At 49.7% G+C, this 23893-nt stretch overlaps 1 protein-coding gene across 4 annotated transcripts in view; it reads left to right on the top strand.

Moving 5' to 3' along the window:
• TTLL9 (tubulin tyrosine ligase like 9) overlaps positions 1-23893 on the top strand; it is a 42858-nt gene that overhangs the window by 8833 nt on the left and 10132 nt on the right. For 2 of the 4 annotated variants that reach the window (XR_004287525.1, XM_032351035.1), the window contains exons 3-10: positions 1497-1589; positions 4209-4320; positions 5034-5219; positions 14240-14308; positions 14950-15024; positions 16332-16422; positions 17784-17824; positions 19035-19122. Coding sequence is in view for 3 of the 4 variants with exons in the window: in XM_032351035.1 (XP_032206926.1) it covers positions 1497-1589; positions 4209-4320; positions 5034-5219; positions 14240-14308; positions 14950-15024; positions 16332-16422; positions 17784-17824; positions 19035-19122 (755 nt within the window). In the remaining variant the exon portion in view is untranslated. The remainder of the gene's footprint in view (positions 1-1496; positions 1590-4208; positions 4321-5033; positions 5220-14239; positions 14309-14949; positions 15025-16331; positions 16423-17783; positions 17825-19034; positions 19123-23893) is intronic. The other 2 variants (XM_032351037.1, XM_032351038.1) reach the window with 2 other exon arrangements.

Genomic DNA, 23893 nt, shown 5'->3' with positions numbered 1-23893 from the left:
TATTTGTGGTATATTTTGTTACGGAGCTCTGTTGTAAGTACAGAAAGGTGTATACGTCATAAGTTTACAGCTCAATGAATTTTCATCAACTTAATACGCAGGAAACAACATCACCAACACCCCGGAATGCCGTTCATGCTCTCTTCCAATCATTCCCCCCCAGAAATAGCCATTATCCAGACTTCTAAAGATGTGTTACATTTTTAAAAAATTAAATATTGACTTTGAGATAATTGTGGATTTGTATGCAGTTGTAAAAAATGGCACAGTGAGATCCCATGTGCCCTGTACTTGGTTCCCCCAATGGTAATAGAGAGTGAAACGATATAGTACAGTATCACAACCAGGATACTGACATCCGTAAGGAAAATTCCCACCACTATAAGGATCTCTCATATGACCTTCTTTTTTTTTTTAAAGAATTTATTTATTTATTTGACAGACAGAGATCACAAGCAGGCAGAGAGGCAGGCGGGGGGGGGGGGGGAGCAGGCTCCCTGCTGAGCAGAGAGCCCAGTGTGGGGCTTGATCCCAGGACCCTGAGATCATGACCTGAGTCAAAGGCAGAGGCTTAAACCACTGAGCCACCCAGGTGCTTCTCTCACATGACCCTTTTATAGTCACACCCACTCCCTCCTTCTCCCCCTGCCTGCTACCCCAGTCCCCCGCTTCCCCCACAATGTCCTTAATGCTCAGCAACTGCTAATGTGTTCTCCCTTTCTTTCTTTCCTTCTTTCTTTCTCTCTCTCTCCCTTCCTTTTTCTTCCTTCCTTCCTTTCTCCCTCCTTCCGTCCCTCCCTCCCTCTCTTTTTTTCTTTCTAGATTTTAGTTATTCATTTTTCAGAGGGAGAGCGAACACAAGCAGGGGGAGTAACAAGCAGAGAAGGAGGAGCAGGATCTCCACTGAGCCAAAGGCAGCCGCTTAACCAACTGAACCACCCAGGCGTCCCTGTTCTCCATTTCAATAATTTTGTCATTTCAAAAAGTTATATAAATGAAATTGTACAGTCTATAATAACATTTGGGATTGGCCTTTTTCACTCGGCATAATTCCCTAAAGATGCATCCAAGCTGAATATATAAACATTTCACTCCTTTTTATTGCTGACTAGTATTCCACTGCATGGAGGGACCACTATTTGTTTAACCATCAAAGGTTAAAGGACATCTGGTGTGGTTACCAGTTTGGGACTATTTTTTTTAGGATTATTTATTTATTTGTCCAGAGAGAGAGAGAGAGAGAGAGAGAGCAAGAGCTCAAGCACAAGCAGGGAGAGAGGCAGGCAGAGGGAGAAGTGGGATCCTCACTGAGCAAGGAGCGTGATGTGGGACTCAATCCCAGGTCCCGAGATCCTGATCTGAGCCAAAGGTCGATGCTTAACCGACTGAGCCACCCAGGCGTCCCCCAGTTTAGGGATATTACTAATGAAGCTGCTATGAACATCCCTGTGCGGGTTTCTGTGTGATCCTGAGCATTCCGTTGCCTTGTTTTGCAGAGAGCAGAGAGCGTCCATCCGATTCAAGACCACTCTCATGAATACGCTCATGGACGTCCTTCGCCACAGGCCAGGCTGGGTGGAAGTAAAGGAGTAAGACACCCCCCGCCCCCTGCCAACCTTGTCCCTTCTTCCCTTTGCCTCAAGGTCCTTGTCTCCCTCTGTTTTCTCCCAGTTCCCCTGGGGGGCTGCTGGGATTTGTCCCAATTTGGTTGTGATAGGGATCTTTGTATATTTAGCACTCAAAATGTGTCGGACGCCTTACACATACCCTCTGTCTTATTTAAGCCCTACAACCATCCAGCAAGGTATGATTACGATCAGAGGTATTAAGCCAATTATTGAAGGTCACACCTCACAGAAGTGTCAAAGTGAGGTTCACACCCAGGTATGAACAGCTAGACTGTCCAAAGCCAGTGTCCTGGAGTTCTCCAGAGAATCAAGGAATGCAGTTATGACCAACTAGCTGGCTTAAATCTGCCAATGATGGCAGGTCCAGGTCAAAGTCTTCTCTTTCTTGACCACTTACTGGTTCTGTGACCTTGAACAAGTTACTTGACCTCAAGCCTACATTTCTTCTTCTATGCTGAGCTCTGGGATACTGAGATGAACAAACATCCATGCCTGGCACATAGTAGATGCTAATCTAACTTAGGTTAAGGTTTGGATGCATGTAACAGAGACCCAAAGGAAAAGAGGCTTTGACAGACTAGAAGTTTATTTATCTCTCCCACTGAAGTCCAGATGTAGGGAGTTCAGAGATGGTATAAAAATTTGGATCTGGGGTGTCTGGGTGGCTTGGTCATTAACTGTCTGCCTTCAGCTCTGGTCATGATCCTAGGGTCCTGGGATCGAGCCCCGCATCGGGCGCCCTGCTCAGCAGGATTCCTGCTTCTCGTTCTCCCTCTGCTGCTCCCTGCTTGTGTTCCCTCTCTCACTGTGTCTCTCTCTGTCAGATAAATAAATAAAATCTTTTAAAAATAAATAAATAAATAAATAAATAAATTTGGATCCATCCATTTCCATCTTTTCATTCTTCTATCCCTTGGATGAGGTCCTTGTCCTCAAGGTCTAAGATGAGACCTAGCCTTACCTCCAGAGTCCAGAGTCCAAGCCACAGTCCATCCGTAGGAAGGAGGCAAGAAAATGCACACTGTGCCCTTGAAGGACTCAGCCTAGAAGTCTCTCACACTGGCCAGAACTTAGCTTAGCAGCAAGAGATTTTGGAAAATGCAGTCTTTATTTCAGAGAATGTAGATGACATTTTCCCAGGTAAATGTCGGGAATTCTGTTACTATAGAGAATAGATATGAGGGGTCAGGACAACCAGCTGCCCTGATGTAGTGCGCAGTGAATATTGTTGTCTAAAAGCAGCTAAGCCTGTTGGACGTTCTTGCGTGCGTTCCATGCATGACCTCTGACCTTCTGGGAGCTGCTTTTATCGTATCCATTTACTGAGAGTGGGAAAGCTGGACATAGAGGAGTAAAAACTGCCATGTTTGAGGTCACTGGGCTTGTGAGGGCTTGGGCTAGGATGGCACCTGGTCAGCCTGCGTGCCGAGTCCAAGGCTCATCTCTATCCTGTTCTCACAGCTTCTCCGTCAATGAGGAAACAAGTGAGTGAATTCAGGGGGATTTCAGGATTCCCACTGCCTGGTACTGGAGTCTAGTCTCTTCCACACGGGGCTGTAATTGTTGGGGGCACCTGGGTGTCTCAATGGGTTAAAGCCTCTGCCTTTGGCTCGGGTCATGATCCCAGGGTCCTGGGATCGAGTCCTACGTCTGGCTCTCTGCTCGGCAGGGAGCCTGCTTCCCCCTCTCCTCTCTGCCTGCCTCTCTGCCTACTTGCGATCTCTGTCAAATAAATAAAATCTTAAAAAAAAAAAAAAAAAGAAGTTGGAAGCCGTCATGGCGGCTTCCCACCCATATAGTTTTCCCACCCACATAGTTTTCAAGCGCTTCCTCTCGGCCCCACAGCTGTGGCTTCAGACTGGGGAGACTAGCCTGGTTTCCTGTCCCTCTCTAGTGTGGGGGGAAGAAGCAGGTGGGAATTTGGTGTCAGGCAGGCACCTGTAGGAATCCTGGGGCTGCCAGAGCCTCGGTGAGCAGGGTCATCCTTGTCTGAGGGCTCCAGGGACGATTGCTGTCACCTTTTGAGGCTGCTCTGAGGCTTTTTGGACTGGGAAGGCCTTGCAGATGTTACCTAACTGCCCTGCTTGGTGATGTGGGCTGGGGATGGCGGGCTGGGCCACAGATGCTTCCTGGGCCCAGGCAAGGAATGTGACCAGGTGAGGCTGGCTGGTGGTCGTGGGCCATAGGGAGTGGTGGGGACTGTGACCTGGAGGGGGCGTGCCCTGTCTAAGTTGGCGGCGGCTCCTCCCTCTAGCTGACAGGTGCCAGGAGGCATCAGGGCACTGTGCAGCTGCTCTGCTGATTGGTCAAAGGAAGACAGCAGCCTGGATTTGTGCATGAACATTTCTCTAGTTTTCACTCTGTCCTCACAGAGCACAGTGTAGGCAGCACCGCCCTCGCCCCCCGCCCCCCACCGAGGACTCCTCAGGGACACACTGCCACTTGCCACTTTTTTTTTTTTTGCCTTTTTTTTTTTTTTGCCACTTGCTACTTGCCCCTCGCCCAGACCCCCAGCAGTGCTGAGGTCTTCAGGTCATGACCTTTGTTGTATCCTGTGTGTCCCCCCCCCCCACCCCACAGTGAAGGGGAGTGGGATTTCTACTGGTGTGACGTCAGCTGGCTCCGGGAGAACTTTGACCACACCTACATGGATGAGCACGTGCGGATCAGTCACTTCCGAAACCACTACGAGGTGAGCTGAGCTGGGGCAGCTGGGAGACCAGGGCGGCCAATTCATGTCAGTAGATGTGGCAGTGGGCAGCTGTGGGGGTGCAAGGTCCGGCAATGGAAAAGCGGAAGGGAATGTGGGGTAGGTGCCGGGTGGGGAGCACGTGCACAGATGCACGAGGAGCTAAACAGTGTGAGAGAGTGAGGACCTGGAACCTGAACGACAGGCTGCCTTGGCGTGGGGACTGACGTCACAGTCTGGTTAGCATTTCAGCCCTGGAGACGGGTGGGGCACAGGCCGAAGCAGCGGGATTTTTGAGCCGTATGATGACTTCAGCGGAGAGACAAGTTGAGCAACGAGGAGTCCGGAGATGGGAGGGAGGTCCGGGAGGGACCAGACGGCAAAGATGGGACTGGAGGAGAAAACGAAGCCGAGATTTGAAAAGGTTAGTGCAGCTTAGGGGTTAGAAACATGAACTTGGGAGTCAGATGGGCTTGGGTCAAATCCTTGCTGTGCCTCCATTAGCTGTGTGGCTCTGGGCAACTGACTTAACCCTCTGAGCCTTGGTTTTCTGGCCTATAAAATGGGGATCACTACAGAATTGCAATTACTCTTCCTGTGACTGTTACTTGGCAGGCCAGAGGTTGCGGGGACCGGCTGGGATGGTTGGGGCTGGGGGCCGGAGCAGGACGGCGGGCACAAGCACTAACAGCCTGCTCACCCACCCTGCTGCGCAGCTGACCCGCAAGAACTACATGGTCAAGAACCTGAAGCGATTCCGGAAACAGCTGGAACGCGAGGCCGGAAAGCTGGAGGCAGCCAAGTGCGACTTCTTCCCCAAAACCTTTGAGATGCCATGCGAGTACCACCTGTTTGTGGAGGAGTTCCGCAAAAACCCGGGAATCACCTGGATCATGAAGCCCGTGCGTGCGCAGTGCTGGGAGCAGGGGGTGGGGGCGGTGGGGGGGAGGGCTTCCCAGGCACCAGACAGAGCAGGGGTCCCTCATGGGGCATCCCAGGAGAGAGCTCTGCCTGGCAAAATCAGCCTTGGAGGCGCCATCTGCCTCCCCCCGAGGGCTGACTTCATCTCCTCTTTGCAATGTATGGACCCAGCAGCTATGACAGCTAGCACATAGTAGGTGCTCAATGCGTGTTTACTAGATGAACAAGTGATCCTCAGGATACTGGGGCAGGGAGTCGTGAGGCTTGCTGGAGCTCAGTTCCCCGAGAGGAACTGGTGTCAGGCCATGCCCAGCACTTTTCCTGTGCTACCCGGGTCCCGGGATGGCCCTTGGGAGGAGCTATTACCTCATTTCAAAGAGGAGGAGAATGAGACCGGTGTATTCAGACATTCCATAAATACTCATGGAGCACCTGCCACATGACAGACTAGGCGCTGGGGAGGCAGCCCTCAGCAAGCTGGAAGTGGGTCTCTGCCTTCCTTGGTGGCAGACAAAACAGAGGACGCCTGCATGTCTCGTGCTGTGTTAAGTGTCAGTAGAGAGGAAACAGTAGGAGGCTCCCTGCTGCCTGGCAGGCTTTTCTGAGGGGAGACTGGACTCTGAGGCCAACCCCCTTGATTCAAATACTGCCTGGACCCCTTACTAGCTGTGGGACCCCAGGCAGGTCACTTAACTTCTCTGTGCTGCAGTTTCCCCATCTGCAAAGTGAGGCTGCAGTCCCTGGCACATAATGCTGTTGGGTGACTAAGTGAATCACCGCAGGCAGAGCGTGCATGAAGCCCTCCATGAGTCACAGCCGCTGCTGTGGTTATTGTTACTGAAAGGATTAGTATTGGCCTTGGCCTGAAGGATGCAGAGGGTCAGCCTGGAGAAGGGCAGACATAGGAAGAGGGATGAAGGCTTTGCATCCAGAGGTAGCTCTCGAGGGATCCAGAAACTGAGTGGAGGCCACAGGTGGCAAGTACCCACCAGCCCCTTGGTCCCTCCTTGTGCCAAGGCTGCTTTCTCACCACAAAGCCACCAGAGCCTTGAATGGCATAAGCAAAGCCCCCTACTATTTCCCAGGGTTGGGCACAGACTCCAGGAAGGGAGCTGTGCAGAGCAGAGTTGGGGGCAGCCCTTCCTGGTGCAGCTGGGAACGAGGGCCAGTGTTGGCTGATGCGCAGTCGACAGCGCAGGTGCTTGGAAGGGCAGACGAAATCTGAGGATGCTCCCAGCCAGGTCCCAGGCAGCCATTTACTGGGGCCTCCTGCTCCTGTCCCTCTCCTGCTGAGAGCCTAGCATCCCCTTCTTTGCAGCCAGAGTGGAAGGGGTTAGGCAGATGAGAACTGCAGCCCACTGGGCGGTTCCAGCTCCCAGCATTATCCTCCGAGAGACAAATGGTAGTTTGTGCTAATTGGGACGAGCAGTCGCATATTAAGTTGATTCCTTTCCCAGCCCACGGCCTTTGTTAGAGGCAGACGCAAGATGGCTGTAATTAAGAGGCGGCATCTTGGCGGCAGGCGAGCGTTCTTGCCCCCGCAGAGCTGTGACACCGTGTCTGGGGTGTGGGGTGCGGAGAGTGGGTGCTCTGGGCTCTCTGTCCCTGCTGCTTGTGAGCCGGCTGACCCCGAGCGGGTTCCTCGGCCCCTCTGGGTCTGCATCCTCATCGGCGCTAAGCGCAATTGACGAATGTACCTGCATGGCGGGGTTGGGAGAGAATCCAACGAAGGGATAACACATTACAAACCTGAGTTATACACGTGATACAAAGGGCTTGGCCCTTAGGTATCCAGGCATGAAACCATTTTAACTGTGATTTCCGAGAGTCCAGGCAACATCCTCTCTCCCCCTGCCGCTGGAAAGCGTGAGGTCAGTGCTTCCCAAACCCACCACGCACACAATCATTGGGCCTCTGGTTCAAGGCAGAACCTGGTGGGGCCCGAAAGTACGCGTTTCTAACCAGCTCCCAGGTGAGGCCCCTGCAGCTGGTCCCGGGACCACACTTTGAGGACCGAGACTGTAGAGAAGTAATTCTCAAACCTGAGAGCGCATCAGAATTTTCTGGAGAGCTTATTAAAGCCCTTCCTCCATCCCTTAGTGTCTGATTCAGTAGGCCTGGGCTGGGGGGCGGTGAGTTAAGAATTTGCAATTCTAACGGTGTCCCAGATACAGTAGCCAGGGTTCTCCAGAGCAATGGAGCTGACAACCACTGGGCTAGGGTATTAGGCGGTGCAAAATCAATCAACAGATCCTGTTGTGTGGATTCCTTTGGGGTAGGAAAATGTAAAAACAAAACAAAACAAAAAAAAATAGGACATTACTCCAAATTTAGAAAACAGAGGGAAAAAAATACCAAATCCCTCCACTCTTTCCACAAGGCCTGTGTTTGTGAGCCGTGTTGTCCTTGCACACCCACACATAAGAGTTTTCACATAGTTGCCGTGGTGGGGCTGGGGAGGGCAGCCACGAGCCTTCCTTCCCCTCTGGCGTCTCCTCTGCGTGGTTCCCTAGGGCCTGCTAAGTCTTCTTCTTCCTCTTTAGCAGCAGCAGAGCAGGGGCAATGAGGGGGCGAGTTGAACTCTGAAGGGAATAAGCAGCATTGTCCCCTCCATGTCACCCTCAGGGACCCCTCCTCCCACAGAGCCTGAGCCCCAGCCCATCTTAGAGCTTTGCTATCGCTCTCAGACTGTAAGAACAAGCCCCTGGGTTTGCCAGGTGATGTAAAAATGGCATCGATCCAAACTTCCTTTCCATCTGAACATTCTCCCCTGTACCTCAGGCCCTCTGGATTGGCAGGAGGTAGACAGGACCCAGAACCTGGGACCACAATTGCTTGTCTAGCCTCCCTCACGTGGCTTGGGGCAGCGGGAGGAGGCAGGTGCTGGCTGTCAGGGCCCAGGCCTGTCCATCTGTCCTAGGGCCTGTCCATCAGTCCCTCCATGTCCGCAGATCTGGTTGAACATTTCACTCAGGGCTGTGAGTGTCCTGGGCAACCACTAAGATGCTCCCAGCTCTGGGGGCCTTTGTCCAAACTGCAGACAGGAAGAGCAGGATTTAACCTTCTGTTTCTCAAGTTTACCCCATCAGAGCTTCTCAAACCTTTTTACTGCAATCTTCTAAGAGTTCGGGGGTGCTTTGGGCAGCACATACCAGAAGCCCCAGCTAACGGGAGTTCAAACAAGATGCCAGGGGCTCTTATGGGTCTCTTTGGCATCTGATGAAAATTGTGTTTCACACTGTCACAGAAGAATGTTTTTAAAAGGATAAAGTAATTTGATTATAAAAGGAAGCAACTACATTGAAAAACAGTTATTAAACAGTGAGTGGGTCCCCTGAGAAACAGATGCCAAGGCAAGATGGAACATGCCAGGAGTTTAGCCTGTAAGGAGTAGGGGGAGGGAATGGGGGAGCTGGAACGGTTGTCAGGCCCTAGTGTGGGAGAGAGGAAGGAAGACAAGCATCTAGAAGCCTCGGGAAGGCCTCTGGCCAGAGGAGGTCCTTGTCTCCCCGGAGTGGGCCAGTCTTCTTGTCCCCATGGTCCTTGGTTGGTGAGAGGAGCAGCCCCTGCAGGAGAGGCACAGCACCAGGCAGGCACAGTGCCCATGGCTGGATGCTTGCTGGCCGTTGGTCCAGCAGTCAGTACGACCCTCCCATCAGAGACCGGGACCAGGACCGCCACGCCAACTATGAAATGTTCTTGATGCCGTAGCAGTTTCATTAACAGCTAAAGAGAGCCTAACAGCTGGTCCGTAGTTAGCCCAATTTCAAAGTCATAATGAGCGTAAACAATGTTTTGAGATATTGGCAACAACCGTAACGTGGTACAAAAAATAACTGAGATTTCTTTTGAAAGTGAAGTCACAGGTGTGGCCAATACGACTGTAGTCTGTTGTCCACATTCATGATGGAAGGCCATGGGGAAATCTGCTTAGGATGAAAACTGTTCTCATTCTAGTTTACGGATGCCAGGACATTTCCTTTAGTGGTGAGAGGTCGATTCCAGGAATGACTCAACAGCCTTGGTGGGCAGCTAAACAGTGTCATCTGTCCCCACCCCAGTGGGCTGTCTGCTCCCCTCGGCGGTCTCAGTACGGCTGTCACACCTTTAGCTTTGTCTCCTCACCCCTCTACCTGCTGCAGGACTAAAGGAGCACCCTGGTCTCGTGTCCCTTTTGAAGAAGACACGAACTTCCCAAAGGTCACTGCAGAAGACTTCCCCTGCACCTGTGGGTCCATGCGTGAATTATCCAAGCGGTGGCAGGGGCGTGGGACCACCGGGAGGGCTCAGACTCCCAGACGGCAGGCCCACTGGGAAGAGCTGATCCGGGTGGGGTTCTGCTTGGGGGAGCCTGGCTGGTTGAGTGGGCGGAACATGTGATTCTTGATCTCAGGGTCATGAGTTCAAGTCCCACGTTGGGGGTAGCGCTTACATTAAACAAACCAAAAAACAAATGGGGATCTGTCAGCAGAGGAAAAAAAGGGAATTTTTCCCTACTCAGTGTTGCTGAGTAGACCACCAATCACATCTATAACCCCCAGTGAATGCCACGTGATGAATGGCCCCCAGGGGCAGGGCAGGAAGCTGGCAGCGGGCTGAGGGTCATGAGTGACCACAGGTGGTGCAAAATCAAAGTATGAGTCATTCTGATAATCTGTTCATATTATTTTCCAATTAATTTATCTCTTTTAGAAAAATGATATATTTTAACTCCCAAATTATCAAGTAAGGTTGCTACTCCCAGGATTAGGACCATGTCTGTTGTGTGATTTTGTGTCCTCCCTGGCCCTTTGCAGGTGGTGCGTGAGCCTCGGGCTTGTGACGCAGATTTCACTACGTGGGTTTGTCACCTGCTGGTTGGGTAACCTTGAACAGAGTGCTTGGCCTTGTTGCTTGGTTTCCTTGGCTGCAGAATGGGGACAGTATTAATGCCTACATAGAGGATTTTTTGGAAAAGCTTTAACGAGGTTAAGGTGCGGAAATCTTGGTGCCGGGCACGTAGGAAACAGCCACAGTTGTTATAAACCATTCCCCCAAAATTAGTGCTTGGGTTCGATGGATGCACCTCAGAACTCAGTGGCTCGAAATGAAAGTCATGTCTTATTTAGCTCCTGAGCCTCCGCTTTGGGGAGCACTTGACAGGGAAGGCTCCTGGCTGCTCCAACATGTGCTGGGATGGCTCCCGCGAGGGCTGAAGGATTCGCTTCCAAGCTGGCTCATTCCCTCGGCTGGCAAGTCGGTGCGGGCTGCTGGCTGGGAGCTCAGCCAGGGTGGAGGGCGGGAAGACTCAGTTGCCCTCCATGTGGGCCTCTCTATATGACCTGAGCTTCTTCCCAGTGTGGTGGCTAGCTTCCAAGGGCAACCATCCCCCAGGAGAAAGCTATATTGCCTTGATGTCCCAGCCTTGGAATCCACGCAACCTCACTCCTGCCATATGCGATCAGTAGAGACAGTCCTAAATGCTTGCCCAGATTCAAGGGGAGGGCACATCGACTTCACCTCTTGTCAGAGGGTGGGGGTAGCAAGGTTCTGGAAAAACATATGGAACTGGAAATATTTTTGGGACTGTTTTTGCAAACTACAATCTGCTGGAGCTAGATAGTAGGTGATTTCCAGTCTTAACAACCTTGATATATGACCAAGCAGGAAGTTTATTTCCCTGTTGAGGATGGTTCCCTTAGGAAGGCAGCTCTTGGAACAGGCATGTTTGCTAACATACTGACAATGCTTTCAACAATAAAGGCATTTTATTACCTCATCTAATAATAAAGCCAGAGATAGGAAGTTCCAGGCTTAGGGAGGGGCTCAATGATGCCATTCAAAGCCCAGGCTCCTTATCTTTCTTACTTGTCTGATCACTCTGCAGCCTCTGCGTATTGGCTTTCTGCCATCAGACATGTCACCGTGTCACACCACGTGTGACAGCCGTGAGCCTCACCACCTCAGACTACAGCATTCAAAGAAAGAAGGAAAAGCGCCAGGCATCTTTGTCTCTCCCTCCCTCTCTCCCTCTCTCCTCCTCCTCCTCCTTGACGCTGATCTTTTTAAGGAAGGGTTATATATTTTTTTATATTTTTAAGGATATCTTTAAGGAAGAAAGTCATTCTTAGAAGCCCCAAAGCCCCAAGCGGATGTCTCTGTAGGTCTCATTGGCCAGAACCAGTCATGGGGTTCCCGACAGCTGCAAGGGAGGCCGACAGAACAGGTGTGTGGTCTCTCCGGCCTCCGTGTGAGAGGTGGGCTCTGCTGGCCAGCGAGAAGGGAGGGAATGACTGCAGGGCAGGCAGCCCATGAAGGTTGGGGAGTGGGGGGGGGCTCCTAGATCAAAAGGCAGGAGACTTCATCAAACGTCTCCCCTGAAGTTCAGCAAAAAATATGCGCGAGTTATGGGGGCACAGCTTGGTAAATTTTCACAAGTTGCGCACACGAGCTCTGAGGCCATAGACTGAGCAAAGCCACCAGCCCCTCAGCAGCTCCCCCGAGACCCTCTCCCCCTCGCTACCCCTCCAGGCCCCAACAGCATAGATGCCTTTGTGCTTTATATCCTGGGAAACATGAGGTATGTTCTGGTCTCTCTCCATCAACGCTGTGTTCACACCATTCATCCCGACTGATGTGGGTGATTGCAAGCTGCTCGTCATCATTGCTATGTCCTGTTCCGCTGCGTGACTCTTGACCCACCTGGGAGTTTCAAGACTGGAGCTGCTGGCACTCGTGCTGCCGTGGACATTCCTGCACGTGCCTGTGGGTGCCCAGGTGCACGGATTCCTGCCATGTAGGGGCCTAGGAGAGGACCTTCTGGGCCGGAGTAGGGTCCTGGGTTCAGCTTTCGTGGATGCTGTCCGGTTTCCAATGATGTGCACTCTCCCACCGACAGCTGTGAGGGCTGGTCTCCCCACAGCCTCACTGACACTGGCTATTGTTTGCTTTTCATTGTTTTAATCTTTTTAAAAAAATATTTTATGTATTCATTTTAGAGAGAGAGAGAGATCGGGGAGGGGCAGAGAGAGGGAGAAAGAATCTGAAACAGACTCCACACTGAGCACAGAGCCCGGCATGAGGCTGGATCTCACCACCGCGAGATGGCGGCCTGAGCCGAAACGAGGAGTCAGTTGCTCACCCGACTGAGCCACCCAGGCACCCCGCTGTTTGTTTTTAATTTAATTTTATTTTTTTGAGTTTCCTTATGGTTTAAAAAAAAATTTTTTTAAAGATTTTTATTTATTTATTTGACAGAGAGATCACAAGTAGGCAGAGAGGCAGGCAGAGAGAGAGGGGGAAGCAGGCTTCCTGCTGAGCAGAGAGCCGGGTGTGGGGCTCCATCCCAGGACCCTGAGATCATGACCTGAGCTGAAGGCAGAGGCTTAACCCACTGAGCCACCCAGGTGCCCTCAATATAATTTTTTATTATGTTAGTCACCATACGATACATCATCAGTTTTTGACGTCATGTTCTACGGTTCATTGTTTGGGTGTAACACCCAGTGCTCTGTGCTATCCATGCCCTCCTCCATACCCATCACCAGGCTCCCCCACTCCCCACCTCCCTCCCCTCTAAAACCCTCAGTTTGTTTCTTAGAGTCCACAGTATCTCATAGTTCGTCTCCTCCTCTGATTTCCCCTTCCTTCTCCTAATGTCCTCCGTGCTATTCCTTATGTTCCACGAATAATTGTCTTTCTCTGTTTAATTCAAGGAACATGGAGTGGTATCTTCTTGGGATTTTCATGTGCATTTCCATGAGACTAATGAAGTTGAGTGACTTTTCTTTGTTTACACTGGGTGAGCTGCTTCTGCGAAGTGAATTTAAGTTTTTCGCAGGGCCATGAGCCGTTGGAAGCCCTTATGCGCACTGAGAAGGGGCTTTCCAAAATAGCGGTGCCCAGGAGGGGTCCCCTGAGCCACTAGCGGTCCTCCATAGCCTCCAGAAGACAGCACCCTGTCTTCTCGGTGTCCACAACCCGGAATCAGACACACAGCGCTGCCGGCATAGCAGGGCTGGGTTTTGGCTCCTACTGCTCTCAGGACTGGGAGCCCTTCATGCAGTGGGCAACCTGGACAGCCGTACCTGACCACTCCACCTGCCCCTACATTGTACAGAGAACCTCACACTGGCCACCTGGGCCATGCTCAGAGGAGAGCAGAGGGAAAAGAGAGTTTGCATTCTCTGGGTGCGAAGACTTGGGGGGACCTGCTCGTGGCTACAGATGATCAAAGGGCTGTTCTGGGGCCCAGGGATCAGATTTGTTTTGGGAGGCCCTATAGGCCAGAGGCAGGCTGGCAAATCTGAGCTCAACAGAGGTTAGGCTATAAAAGCTCCGTGAGGTCTAGGTCACTGTGAGTGCATCATGCCCAGCACACAGTAGTCACCTAGTATATGCCTTTGGGATGACTGCTGTATAGTGCTGTCCTGCAACAGATGGGCTGTGGCAGGAGGTGGGGGAGGGTAGTGAGCTCCCCTGCACTGTGGTCAGGCAAAGCCAGGCAGGTGACCATCACAGAGGGATTTCACGGAGGGAGTAATGCCTTTGGCGCTGACTGCTCTGCATGATATGAAAGATGTTTCCAGCCCCTAGACTCTGTGAAGTTTATGAATTATCCATGCCGGATTCAGTAAAGGCAGACTGATCAGTATTAGTTGAAGCAAAACCTAATTAGGAAGGCAAATTGATTTCCAAAAAAAGAATTGGATGATGTGTTCCCAAGACTGTTAGAAATGGTTTTTTAATTGTCTGCTCTTTTGTATTATTCATGCCACTGTATGCCTTTGTGAGCAAAGTGGGCCTCTGTTTCCTCCCCACTTCCTCTCCCTCGTGCCAGGCTTAGAGCCTTCTCTGTGGCCAGGCCCCATGGTGCTGGGCCGAGCCATTCCTCTGGGGAGAGCTGGAAGCCCATGGGAAAGGCAGAGAGGAAGAAATGGTGGGGAGGTGCCCCAGGCACTCCGGCTGACAAGGAGCCACACGGAGCTAAGGGCCGCCCTCTCTGTCCTCCTCAACACCCCAGGTAGCGCGCTCTCAGGGGAAGGGCATCTTCCTCTTCCGGAGGCTGAAGGACATCATGGACTGGAGGAAGGTGAGCTTACCTCTCCCCCTTGCTCCCGAAACCTCCCTCTGCCCTTGCTGCAATGAGGGGCCCCCACTCCTTCCTTCATGCTTGGAGGGCTGGCCGGGAGGCTCTGGAGCAGACCCCTGGGAAGGGGGTCTCCAAAGCCAGATAGCCTGGGTTTAAATCTTGATTTTGCCCCTTAATAGCTGTGTGACCTTGGGTAAGATACTTCACCTGTCTGTGCCCAGGGAAATAGGGGATAGTAGTAATAGGACCTGCTGAGGATGCAGTGAGTTATTACGACTAAAACCTGAGAACATGGCCTCTGTACCCAGGCCTCCTGCTCCCCTGGCCGGGGAGAGTTTGGCCAACTCTTCCTGCAGATCCTAGCCTGAGCCTGAGGTAGCTCCCTCCCTCCCCACCCCGCCATCCCTACCCCAGATGTGGTGTTAGCGGAAATCCTGGGTCCAGTGCTGTCTCAGCCACTCAGCAGCTCTGTGGTCTTGGGAAAATTGCTGAGCCCCTCTGAACCTTGGAGAGGCTAATAGTGCAGGGCGAGTGAAAAGGGCAGGATGACCTCCTACACAACCAGCACCTGCCGCATGAGCTGGTACTCAGTGAATTTTGCCCTCCCCTGCATCTCCCGATTCCTCCCATGAAACCGGCAGGGTACCGCAGGAAAGAAGCTCACTAGCTTAGAAGCCCCGCCAGCCCGCAGCACTGTCAATCCTTCTGGAAGCCATGTGAGTACAGGCAGGGGGTGGTCCCGCGCCCAGGAAGGGAAGGCCCGGTTACCTTGGGATGGGGGTGACAGTAAGTGTAGGAAATTCTGCCCTGGGGGCCAGGAACCCTGACTTCCAGGGGCTCCCTGCCAATGGGCTGTCGTGTGACCTCACCAAGTGTGTGACACTTGCTTTGGGGCCTCAGTTTCCTCACAAGATTACTGTGAAGGGGGGCAGTGGGTGAGAAAGGGCTTTGCAGACTGTAAGGTGCTGCACAGCGGGGAAAGAAGGCGTTGCTGTCTTCCTGAGCTGGGCTGGCAGGGAGAGAACTTGTAGGGAGAGAAGGGACAGGAATGTCCTTGGGCATCTGTGTGGTGCTACAGGCATCGCTGACCCATGGAACCTTCTACAGAGTGGGGGAAGGGGGTGTGTCTGTGCTTTCCCCAGCATGGAGACCACTAGCCCTGGTGCTGACATTGAGCACATGAGAAGCTGGTGCTGCTTGAGGGCTGGATTTTTTTTTTAAGTTTTTATTTATTTATTTGACAGATCACAAGTAGGCAGAGGGGGGTGGGAAGCAGGCTCCCCGCTAAGCAGAGAGCCTGACTCGGGGCTTGATTCCAGGACCCTGAGATCATGACCTGAGCCAAAGGCAGCAGCCCAATCCACTGAGCCACCCAGGCGCCCGAGGGCTGGATTTTAAACTTCTTTCCCTTTCTTTCTTTTACATACGTAAAATTTACCATTTGGACTACTTTTCAGTGTAACATTTAGTGGCATAAATTATATTAACATTGTTGCGCAACTGTCACCACCGTTCACCTCTAGGACGCTTTCATCTACTTTCAGAACTCTGCCCTCAAGAAGCACTAACTCTCTATTTCTCCTCCCCACCCTGGCGCCTGGCAGCCACCCTTCTACTTTCTACCTCTGTGGATCTGACCACTCTAGGGACCTCCTCTAAGGGGACTCAAACAGCATTTGTCCTTTGTGTCTGGCTTATTTCACTTAACATAATGTCCTCAAGGTTCATCGATGTGGGAGTACTTAATTTCACTTACTTTTAATCTTTTAAGTATAAATGGATGGCACAGGTCTGGAGGTTAAATGCCAAGGCTCTGGGCCCAGGCTACTGGTCTACCACTGCATGGCTGTGTGACCTTGAACAAGTCACTCCCCTCTGTTCTTCAGGTTTTCATCTATAAACCGGGGATAGCATGAGTACTTCTCTGATAGGGATTGATAGGCCCCGAGGAGAGTACTTAACAGAAAGCCTCCTACACAGGGAATGTTCCATAAATGTTAATAATGGTTATTATCACAACTAGGATGCAAGAAGTTCTGACGACCAAAAGGATGAGATCCCTGTGGAGAACTACGTGGCTCAGCGCTATATTGAAAACCCCTACCTGATAGGAGGTGAGATGGAAGCCTCTGCCCAGAACAGCGTCGGAGCTGCATGGCTGCTCTCACCTCTCCCTCCTCCGGTGACCCCATCCTTTCTCATGACTTTAAACACCGCCCCCCAGATGCCAGAGATGCCAGCTTTCTGTCTCTAGCTGAGACATCACCCTGACACCCCAGATCCTGATGTCCCACAGCATGTGGCATGCCCCCGTGGGCACCTCCCAGCAACTCAACCCAACAGCAAGCCTGAAATCCAAGCTCACCCTCACCCTGCCATGCAACTCATTTCCCAGCGTCCCCAGTGTCCCCAGCCCCTCCAGCCCTGGTTGTTAAGCCAGAAGTCGGAGACCATTCTGGGTATGTCGGTCTCTCCTTCTCCCCACTCTGACCTCCATCCGGCTCACAGACAGCTCTTGAATCCATCTGACCACCTCCACCCCGGTTCTGGCCACTGTCCCCTCCTGTCCTCACTGGGTCCCACTGCTGCTCTGGTCCCCTGTGCTACACACCAACACAGTAACAGGGGGACAAGGCTCCCTTCAGGGGCTTCCCATGGTTGGCAAAACAAAATCCAAAAGCTGCACACGAACTCCCTCAAAACTGGCCTCTGCTGACCTCACTGACTCTGCCCCCTCTGGGCCTCCTGCCCCAAGGCTCACGGTCCACCCCTCTGGGCTAGGAGGGCGTCTCTCTTCCTCTAGGTCACCACTTCTCCATGAAGCCTCCTTGATCCCACCTCTTCAGCATTTCCCCAGCATTTCTTAAGATTTTGTTTATTTATTTGATGGGACATCTGGGTGGCTCGGTCAGTTGAGCCTCTGCCTTCGGCATGGGTCGTGATCCTGGGGTCCCGGGATAGAGTCCCGCATTGGGCTCCTTGTTCAGCGGGGAGCCTGCTTCTACCTCTCCCTCTGCCTGCCACTCTCCTTGCTTGTCTTCTCTCTCTCTGACAAATATGTGGGTAAAATCTTAAAAAAAAAAAAAAAGAAAAAGAAAAAGATTTTTTGGCTTTTTTACAAAAACAAATATTTTAATTATTTATTTGAGAGAGATCGAGCTAGTGAGAGACAGCATGAGCAGGGAGGGGTGCCGGGGAGGGGCAGTGGGAGAGAGGGAAGCAGGGTCCTAGCTTAGGAGGGGACCTGAGGCTGGGCTCCATCCCAAGACCCCAAGATTATGACCTGTGCAAAAGGCAGAGGCCTAACAGAGCCACTCAGGCATCTGGCCTTTCCCCGCCAGTCACCCTCTCCTTGAACCTTGTGTGCCTTTATTGGCGTTCGCCTCTGTCTGTCCATCATTATAACCTGCAAACCTAGCACGCTGCTGGGTACACAGTTGGTATTTGTTGCATAAATTATTTCCTTGTCTCACAGGCCGCAAGTTTGACCTACGTGTCTATGTGCTGGTGATGTCGGTGAGTAGCTAAGAGGGTCCCCTCCTCCAGCCACAGGTAAGGAACAGCTGGACTGGGAGACAGGAGTCAGAAGCCATTCTGGGGGGCACTTATGTGAGCTTGTCTGATTTTGCCTGCCTGGGAGAGCTCAGGGGGCATCTGAGGATAAGGGGGAGGATAGGTAAACAGATCCCACTTTGCCATCCCAGGGTCTGGATTTGCCCTCTAACTGTTCTTTATTCAGTCAACCATCCATGGTAACCACAGCTAACTTTTACTGAGCACCTACTAAGTACTATGCCCTGGTATTTGGCAGATTTTATTTCATTCAGTCTTCCTAATGACCAGAGAGTTTGGCTCTATTATTATTATTTTTTAAAGATTTTATTTACTTGGGGACACCTGGGTGGCTCAGTGGGTTAAAGCCTCTGTCTTCGGCTCAGGTCATGATCCCAGAGTCCTGGGATCAAGCCCCGCATCGGGCTCTCTGCTCAGCAGGCAGCCTGCTTCCTCCTTTCTCTCTCTGCCTGCCTCTCTGCCTTCTTGTGATCTGTCAAATAAATAAAGAAAAATCTTTTTAAAAAAATCTTATAAAAAAAAGATTTTATTTATTTATTTGACAGAGAGAGAGATCACAAGTAGGCAGAGACTTAACCCACTGAGCCACCCAGGCGCCCCGGTTGGCTCTATTATTATCTTCATTTTACAAATGAAGAAACAGATACAGAGGGGTTGAGTGACTTGCCCAAGGTCACACTGGTGGCTGACAGAGTTGGGGTTCGATTCCAGGCAGCCTAGCCCTGGAGCCTGCTCCAGGAGTTGCTATGCTCCGTCCCCCAACCCACTCACTCAACAGTATTCAAACCTTTATGGTATGCCAGTGTATGCAGGCGTAGGACATGGGGCTGTGGGAGGCAGGCCCAGCCCCGGTGCTCCTGAAGCTTACCGTCTGGTGGGGAATAGGGACACACCTTGAGCTGGGGTATTGCTTGCGGTGATGGAGCAGAGACCAGACCTGTTCCCTTCTGCATCTTCTTCCTACTCCCAGCACCAGGGAGGGAGGGCATAGAATCAGAGGCGGCTGACTTTGGAGCAGTTTCTTAAGGAGTGATGCGGGAAGGGAGGAAGGGAATTCCAGGTGGGGGAACAGCAGGTGCAAAAGCTCGGAGGAGCAAAAGAGCTCCTATTCACTCTCTCCTCTGCTTGTCCCTCCTTTCCCTCCTGGATGCAGTACATCCCGCTTCGAGCCTGGCTGTACCGGGATGGCTTTGCCCGATTCTCCAACACCCGCTTCACCCTGAGCAGCATTGATGACCAGTGTATCCTGGGATCACTGCCTACCCATCTCCCCTGCACCCTGCCCCTTTCCTATTCCCCAGCTGCTCAGGGAGAATTTATTCATTCCACAGAATCCCAAGCTGTGGTCTGGCCACAGCAGATAGGGTCTCATCTCTTCCTCTGGGCCCTGACAGTCTTGTGGGGGTGGGGGAGCCCCTAGTGATCCCAGAAGAGTGGCCCTGATCCGCTCAGAGCATCTCTCCCAAACTGCTCTGCTTGACCATCGTTTGGGTGGTGTGCCGGCCATGTGCACTGGTTCATAGTCCTTGGATGGGGGAGTCTGAGCCCTTTGGGAGAAAGTTTGCAGCCTTTCAAGTGCTTTAGTCATTGACTCACATGTTCACTCAAACACGATGTCCTTTTCACCCATTGCACTGGCAGAGGCCGAAAATTTGGTAACACACTATGCTGGCGAGGCTGGGGGAACACACGTGTTGCTCTTGGAGTAGAAATCTGGAGTAGACAATCTGATGAATGTCTATCAAAAGGCAAAAACACCTGTGCTCTGACCTAGCAATTTCCTTTGGGGAATTTATACTCCACGAATACTCAGTATGGGAAGAGAGAGGTTGAATGCACTGTATAGTCTTGTTTGTGAGAGCAAAACAAACAAAAACAAAACAAAACAAAACCAATAGGAAATAAAACGAATAGCTCATTTACACAGTGGGATATTATGCTGCTGTTACAAAGGCACGGGGGGGTGTGCTTTATGAAATATGAAATAATCTCAGTGGTGTGTTGTCAACCGGAAAAAAACAAAGTTAGAACTCAAAAGTATGCTTCCATTCATGTGACAGATCATATCTGTATCTGTGTATCTGTGCACAGATCTCTGGAATGAAGTACAAGAAATTGAAAACAGAAGTTGCCTTTGGGAGGGGACTTGGGCAGGTGGAGACAGGTGTGGAGAAGGAGATAGGTGCTCACACACATTTTGGAGCCTTTTGACTTTTGAAGCATAAAAGTGTATTACTAGAATATTAGAATATTGGGGGCACCTGGGTGGCTCAGTGGGTTAAAGCCTCTGCCTTTGGCTCAGGTCATGATCCCAGGGTCCTGGGATCGAGCCCCGCATCGGGCTCTCTGCTCAGCAGGGAGCCTGTTTCCTCCTCTCTCTCTGCCTGCCTCTCAGCCTACTTGTAATCTCTGCCTGTCAAATAAATAAATAAATAAATAAAATCTTGAAAAAAAAAAGAATATTAGAATATTGATATTAAAAATAATGTTTCTAAGATTTTTAGATGTGGGCATCAGAAGAAAAGAGGTTGACAGTACGAAAACGGAGATGAAACTAGGTTACCTGCATGTGGGAGAGAAGGAATGGAAGGTGTTGGGTCTGCTAAGCTGCTGGTGTGGGCAGCCCAGCCAATGCTTCTAGCCAATGCTCCTAGCCAATTCCCGCCTCTCGCCTTAGTTTTGTCTCTCGATGACGGGTCTGTCTGAGCTACTGTCTGTACGTTGCCCACATGCTGGAATGGGAGTGGGCCCTCCTGGCAATTTCCTAAGAATTTCCCCCCCTATCTTTCCAACTTCAGCATTTCTAGAATGTTTGTTTCATTTTGTAATTCCAACAAGCATTTATCATATCCAAGTTAACATCTATTTTAGGTTCATTTTTTGGACTCCATGTGTTTGGTTAAGATTAAATCAAGCACGTAAAGCACTTAGGACGGTGCCGAGCCCAGCATGAGTGCTTAGCACACGTTAGCCAACTGCTCTCCCCTATTTATAAGTGTTTGTGTATCTCTGGGGTCATGGGGCCTTAATAAGCAAATCCCAGCCTCCTCCAGGACTGCTTTCTAGTGAATGCGTTTTGCTGTTTGTGCAGTGAGTGAACACACATTATTTTCGACAATGTCTCTTCATTGCTTTTAATTTTTAAATGTTAAAATATCTAAAACATATAGAAAAATGAAGAAAAGACTCTCCAAGAAATCCAGATTTGACAGATGTTGATATTTTGCTGCATTTGCTTCTATTACACACCCAGCTTTTAAAACAATGAAGCAACTTTGGGGGCACCTGATGAGCACCTGGTGGCTCATCAGTTAAGTGACTGATGCTTGGTTTCAGTTCAGGTCAGGTCATGATCTCAGGTCATGGGATCGAGCCCCACGTCAGGCTACACACTTAGCACAGAGTCCACTTGAGCTTCTACCCCCTGCTCTCTCTCTCTCTTTCAAATAAATAAATACCTCTTTTAAAAAGATAAAATAAAAAGATAAAATAAAATAATAAAGCAAATTTGGATCACAAAATAATAAGACCTATTTTAATCTGACCTTAAATATATATATTTACATTTTTATATATAGTTCATACACAGTTATTCTAATATTATATGCATATATATACATACACACACAAAATACAAGAATAACCACCTCAACACTGTAATAATAAATAGAAATAAGTTAAAATACCCTTGCATAATGGTAAAAGGAATGCTAAAGCATCTGTATGAAATTGTTACATTGAGGTCAATTGAACTGTCTTGGAAGGGCATCCAAGATAGACTATTAAGTCAATAACAACATGCAGGGATAGAACCAGTAGGTTTATGATCCTGATTTGGCTTTTACGGAAGGATGTTTCTGTCTAGAAGAAAGTGAGAGAGGATATTCACTAATTTGTTAATTCTGAAAACCATGGAGGATTAGGATCAGCTCAGGAACTTTTACTTCCAACTTCACATGTTTTCCTGTATTATTTTTACAACCATTATATAGTTCTTTAATAATAAAAATAATAAAACACTTAAAGAGTATAGCTTTCACAATACAAATAGTATAGCTTTTTAAAGACAAATCAGAAAATTTGGGAAATGTACAAAAAGGGGTAGAGGGGGGGCGAGGAGAAAAGGCTTCTCTAGTCATGTTTTCTACAGACAACTACTTACTCTTCTAATGTATTTCTTCCCACGTTCATTTGTATGGCTTTTTGTTGTTGTTTGTAGTTTATGAAGGAGTGATCCCACCATATAAACATAACTGTTTTTCACTAAATGTGTCGTATTTTCCTTGTAGACATTTTTTATTAGTTATAAAATATTCCATGGAGTGGATTTACTGGTTTACTAATCCTCCATGCTAGAGGCATTTGGAAATATTCAGTTTCCTCCATAAATCTTTTACTATATTTAAAATTTTTCCTTCAGATGACATTGCAGAAGTGTAACTGCTTGGTCAAGGGCTTAGGGCTAGATTCTTTTCCAGAAGGTTCTTTTGTATTTTTACTCTTCCATTGACAAGGCCCTTTTTATCCCTGCTCTCCAGTTCTGAAGGAAACCATTTTATAGATTTTTTTTTAGAGTTTATTTATTTATTTGACAGATAGAGATCACAAGTAGGCAGAGAGGCAGGCAGAGAGAGAGGAGGAAGCAGGCTCCCTGCTGAGCAGAGAGCCCGATGTGGGGCTCGATCCCAGAACCCTGAGATCATGACCTGAGCCGAAGGCAGAGGCTTAACCCACTGAGCCACCCAAGTGCCCCGAAGACAACCATTTTAAAAAGACATTTCCAGGGGTGCCTGGGTGGCTCAGTCGTTAAGCATCTGCCTTTGGCTCAGATCCTAATCCCAGGCTCCTGGGATTGGGATCCCTGCTCAGCGGAAAGCCTGCTTCTCCTCTCCCACTCCCCTTGCTTGTGTTCTCTCTCTCACTGTGTCTCTCTCTGTCAAATAAATAAATTAAATCTTTTAAAAAAAAAAAAGACATTTCTGAAACAACTGGCACATATAGGTGAAGTATATATGGGCATTCATTATACTTGCAATGATTCCATGAGTTTTGAGTTTTTCCAAATAAAAAGGTTAATACATAGGTAACCGACTTAATGGGGAAGCAGGGTTTTTTCTTAAAATTTGCATTTCTTCCAATTGTATTTTTGTCCCATTTACATACCTTTAAAATTGGGTATCTTTTATTACTGAAAACTTCAGGCATTTTCCCAGATGGTCTTTTGCCAGTTATGTCTCCTCTGTTGTGTTCGTATCTCTCTATCTACTTATCTCTTAGGGCCATAAATTTTTATTGTTAACAATTTATGTGGGATTTTCTTGTGACAAAAAACATTAGCCTGTCATAGTTGCTACAAATCTTGTCTCTAGTCATGCTTGCTTTTCATCAGATTGCCTTGGCAATCTGATCATTTTTATGTTTACATGGTTGGTCCATTCACTGACTTCCTCTTGATTTCTATCGTCATTTCTTTTTTCTTTTTTTTTAAGATTTTATTTATTTATTTGAGAGAGAGAGGGAGAGAGAGAGAGCATGAGAGGGGAGGTCAGAGGGAGAAGCAGACTCCCCATGGAGCTGGGAGCCCAATGTGGGACTTGATCCCAGGACTCCGGGATCATGATCTGAGGCAGTCGCTTAACCAACTGAGCCACCCCGGCTCCCCTCTATTGTCATTTCTAAGCTAAAAAAAAAAATTCGTGCTGAAAGATTTCATAACGAATCAGTTCCACTTCTCTACAGATTGGTTTCGATGGTTTGCTTACTCTCTATCTCTTTCTCCACGTACGTACCTGACTTGTTCAGAGGTTAAGTGACTTGCTCAGGGATGGCATCCAGCAAAGATGCTGGCGATGTTTGAATCCAGGCCCATCTGATTCCAAGGCCTACGTCAGTGCTGTCTGGGCTGTTTGGTAGCCTTCCTCTTCAATGGCCAAGAACAAGTCTTTGTTTGATCTCTGGCATGGGATGTGGGACAGGGTTTGTCCTTCTTGTTCACACGAGTCCTTGACCACA

This window comes from Mustela erminea, chromosome 7 (genome assembly GCF_009829155.1).
Source record: "Mustela erminea isolate mMusErm1 chromosome 7, mMusErm1.Pri, whole genome shotgun sequence".
Taxonomy (NCBI): domain Eukaryota; kingdom Metazoa; phylum Chordata; class Mammalia; order Carnivora; family Mustelidae; genus Mustela; species Mustela erminea.
Note: the sequence above shows the minus strand (reverse complement) of the source record. Positions and strands in the feature narration are given on the sequence as shown.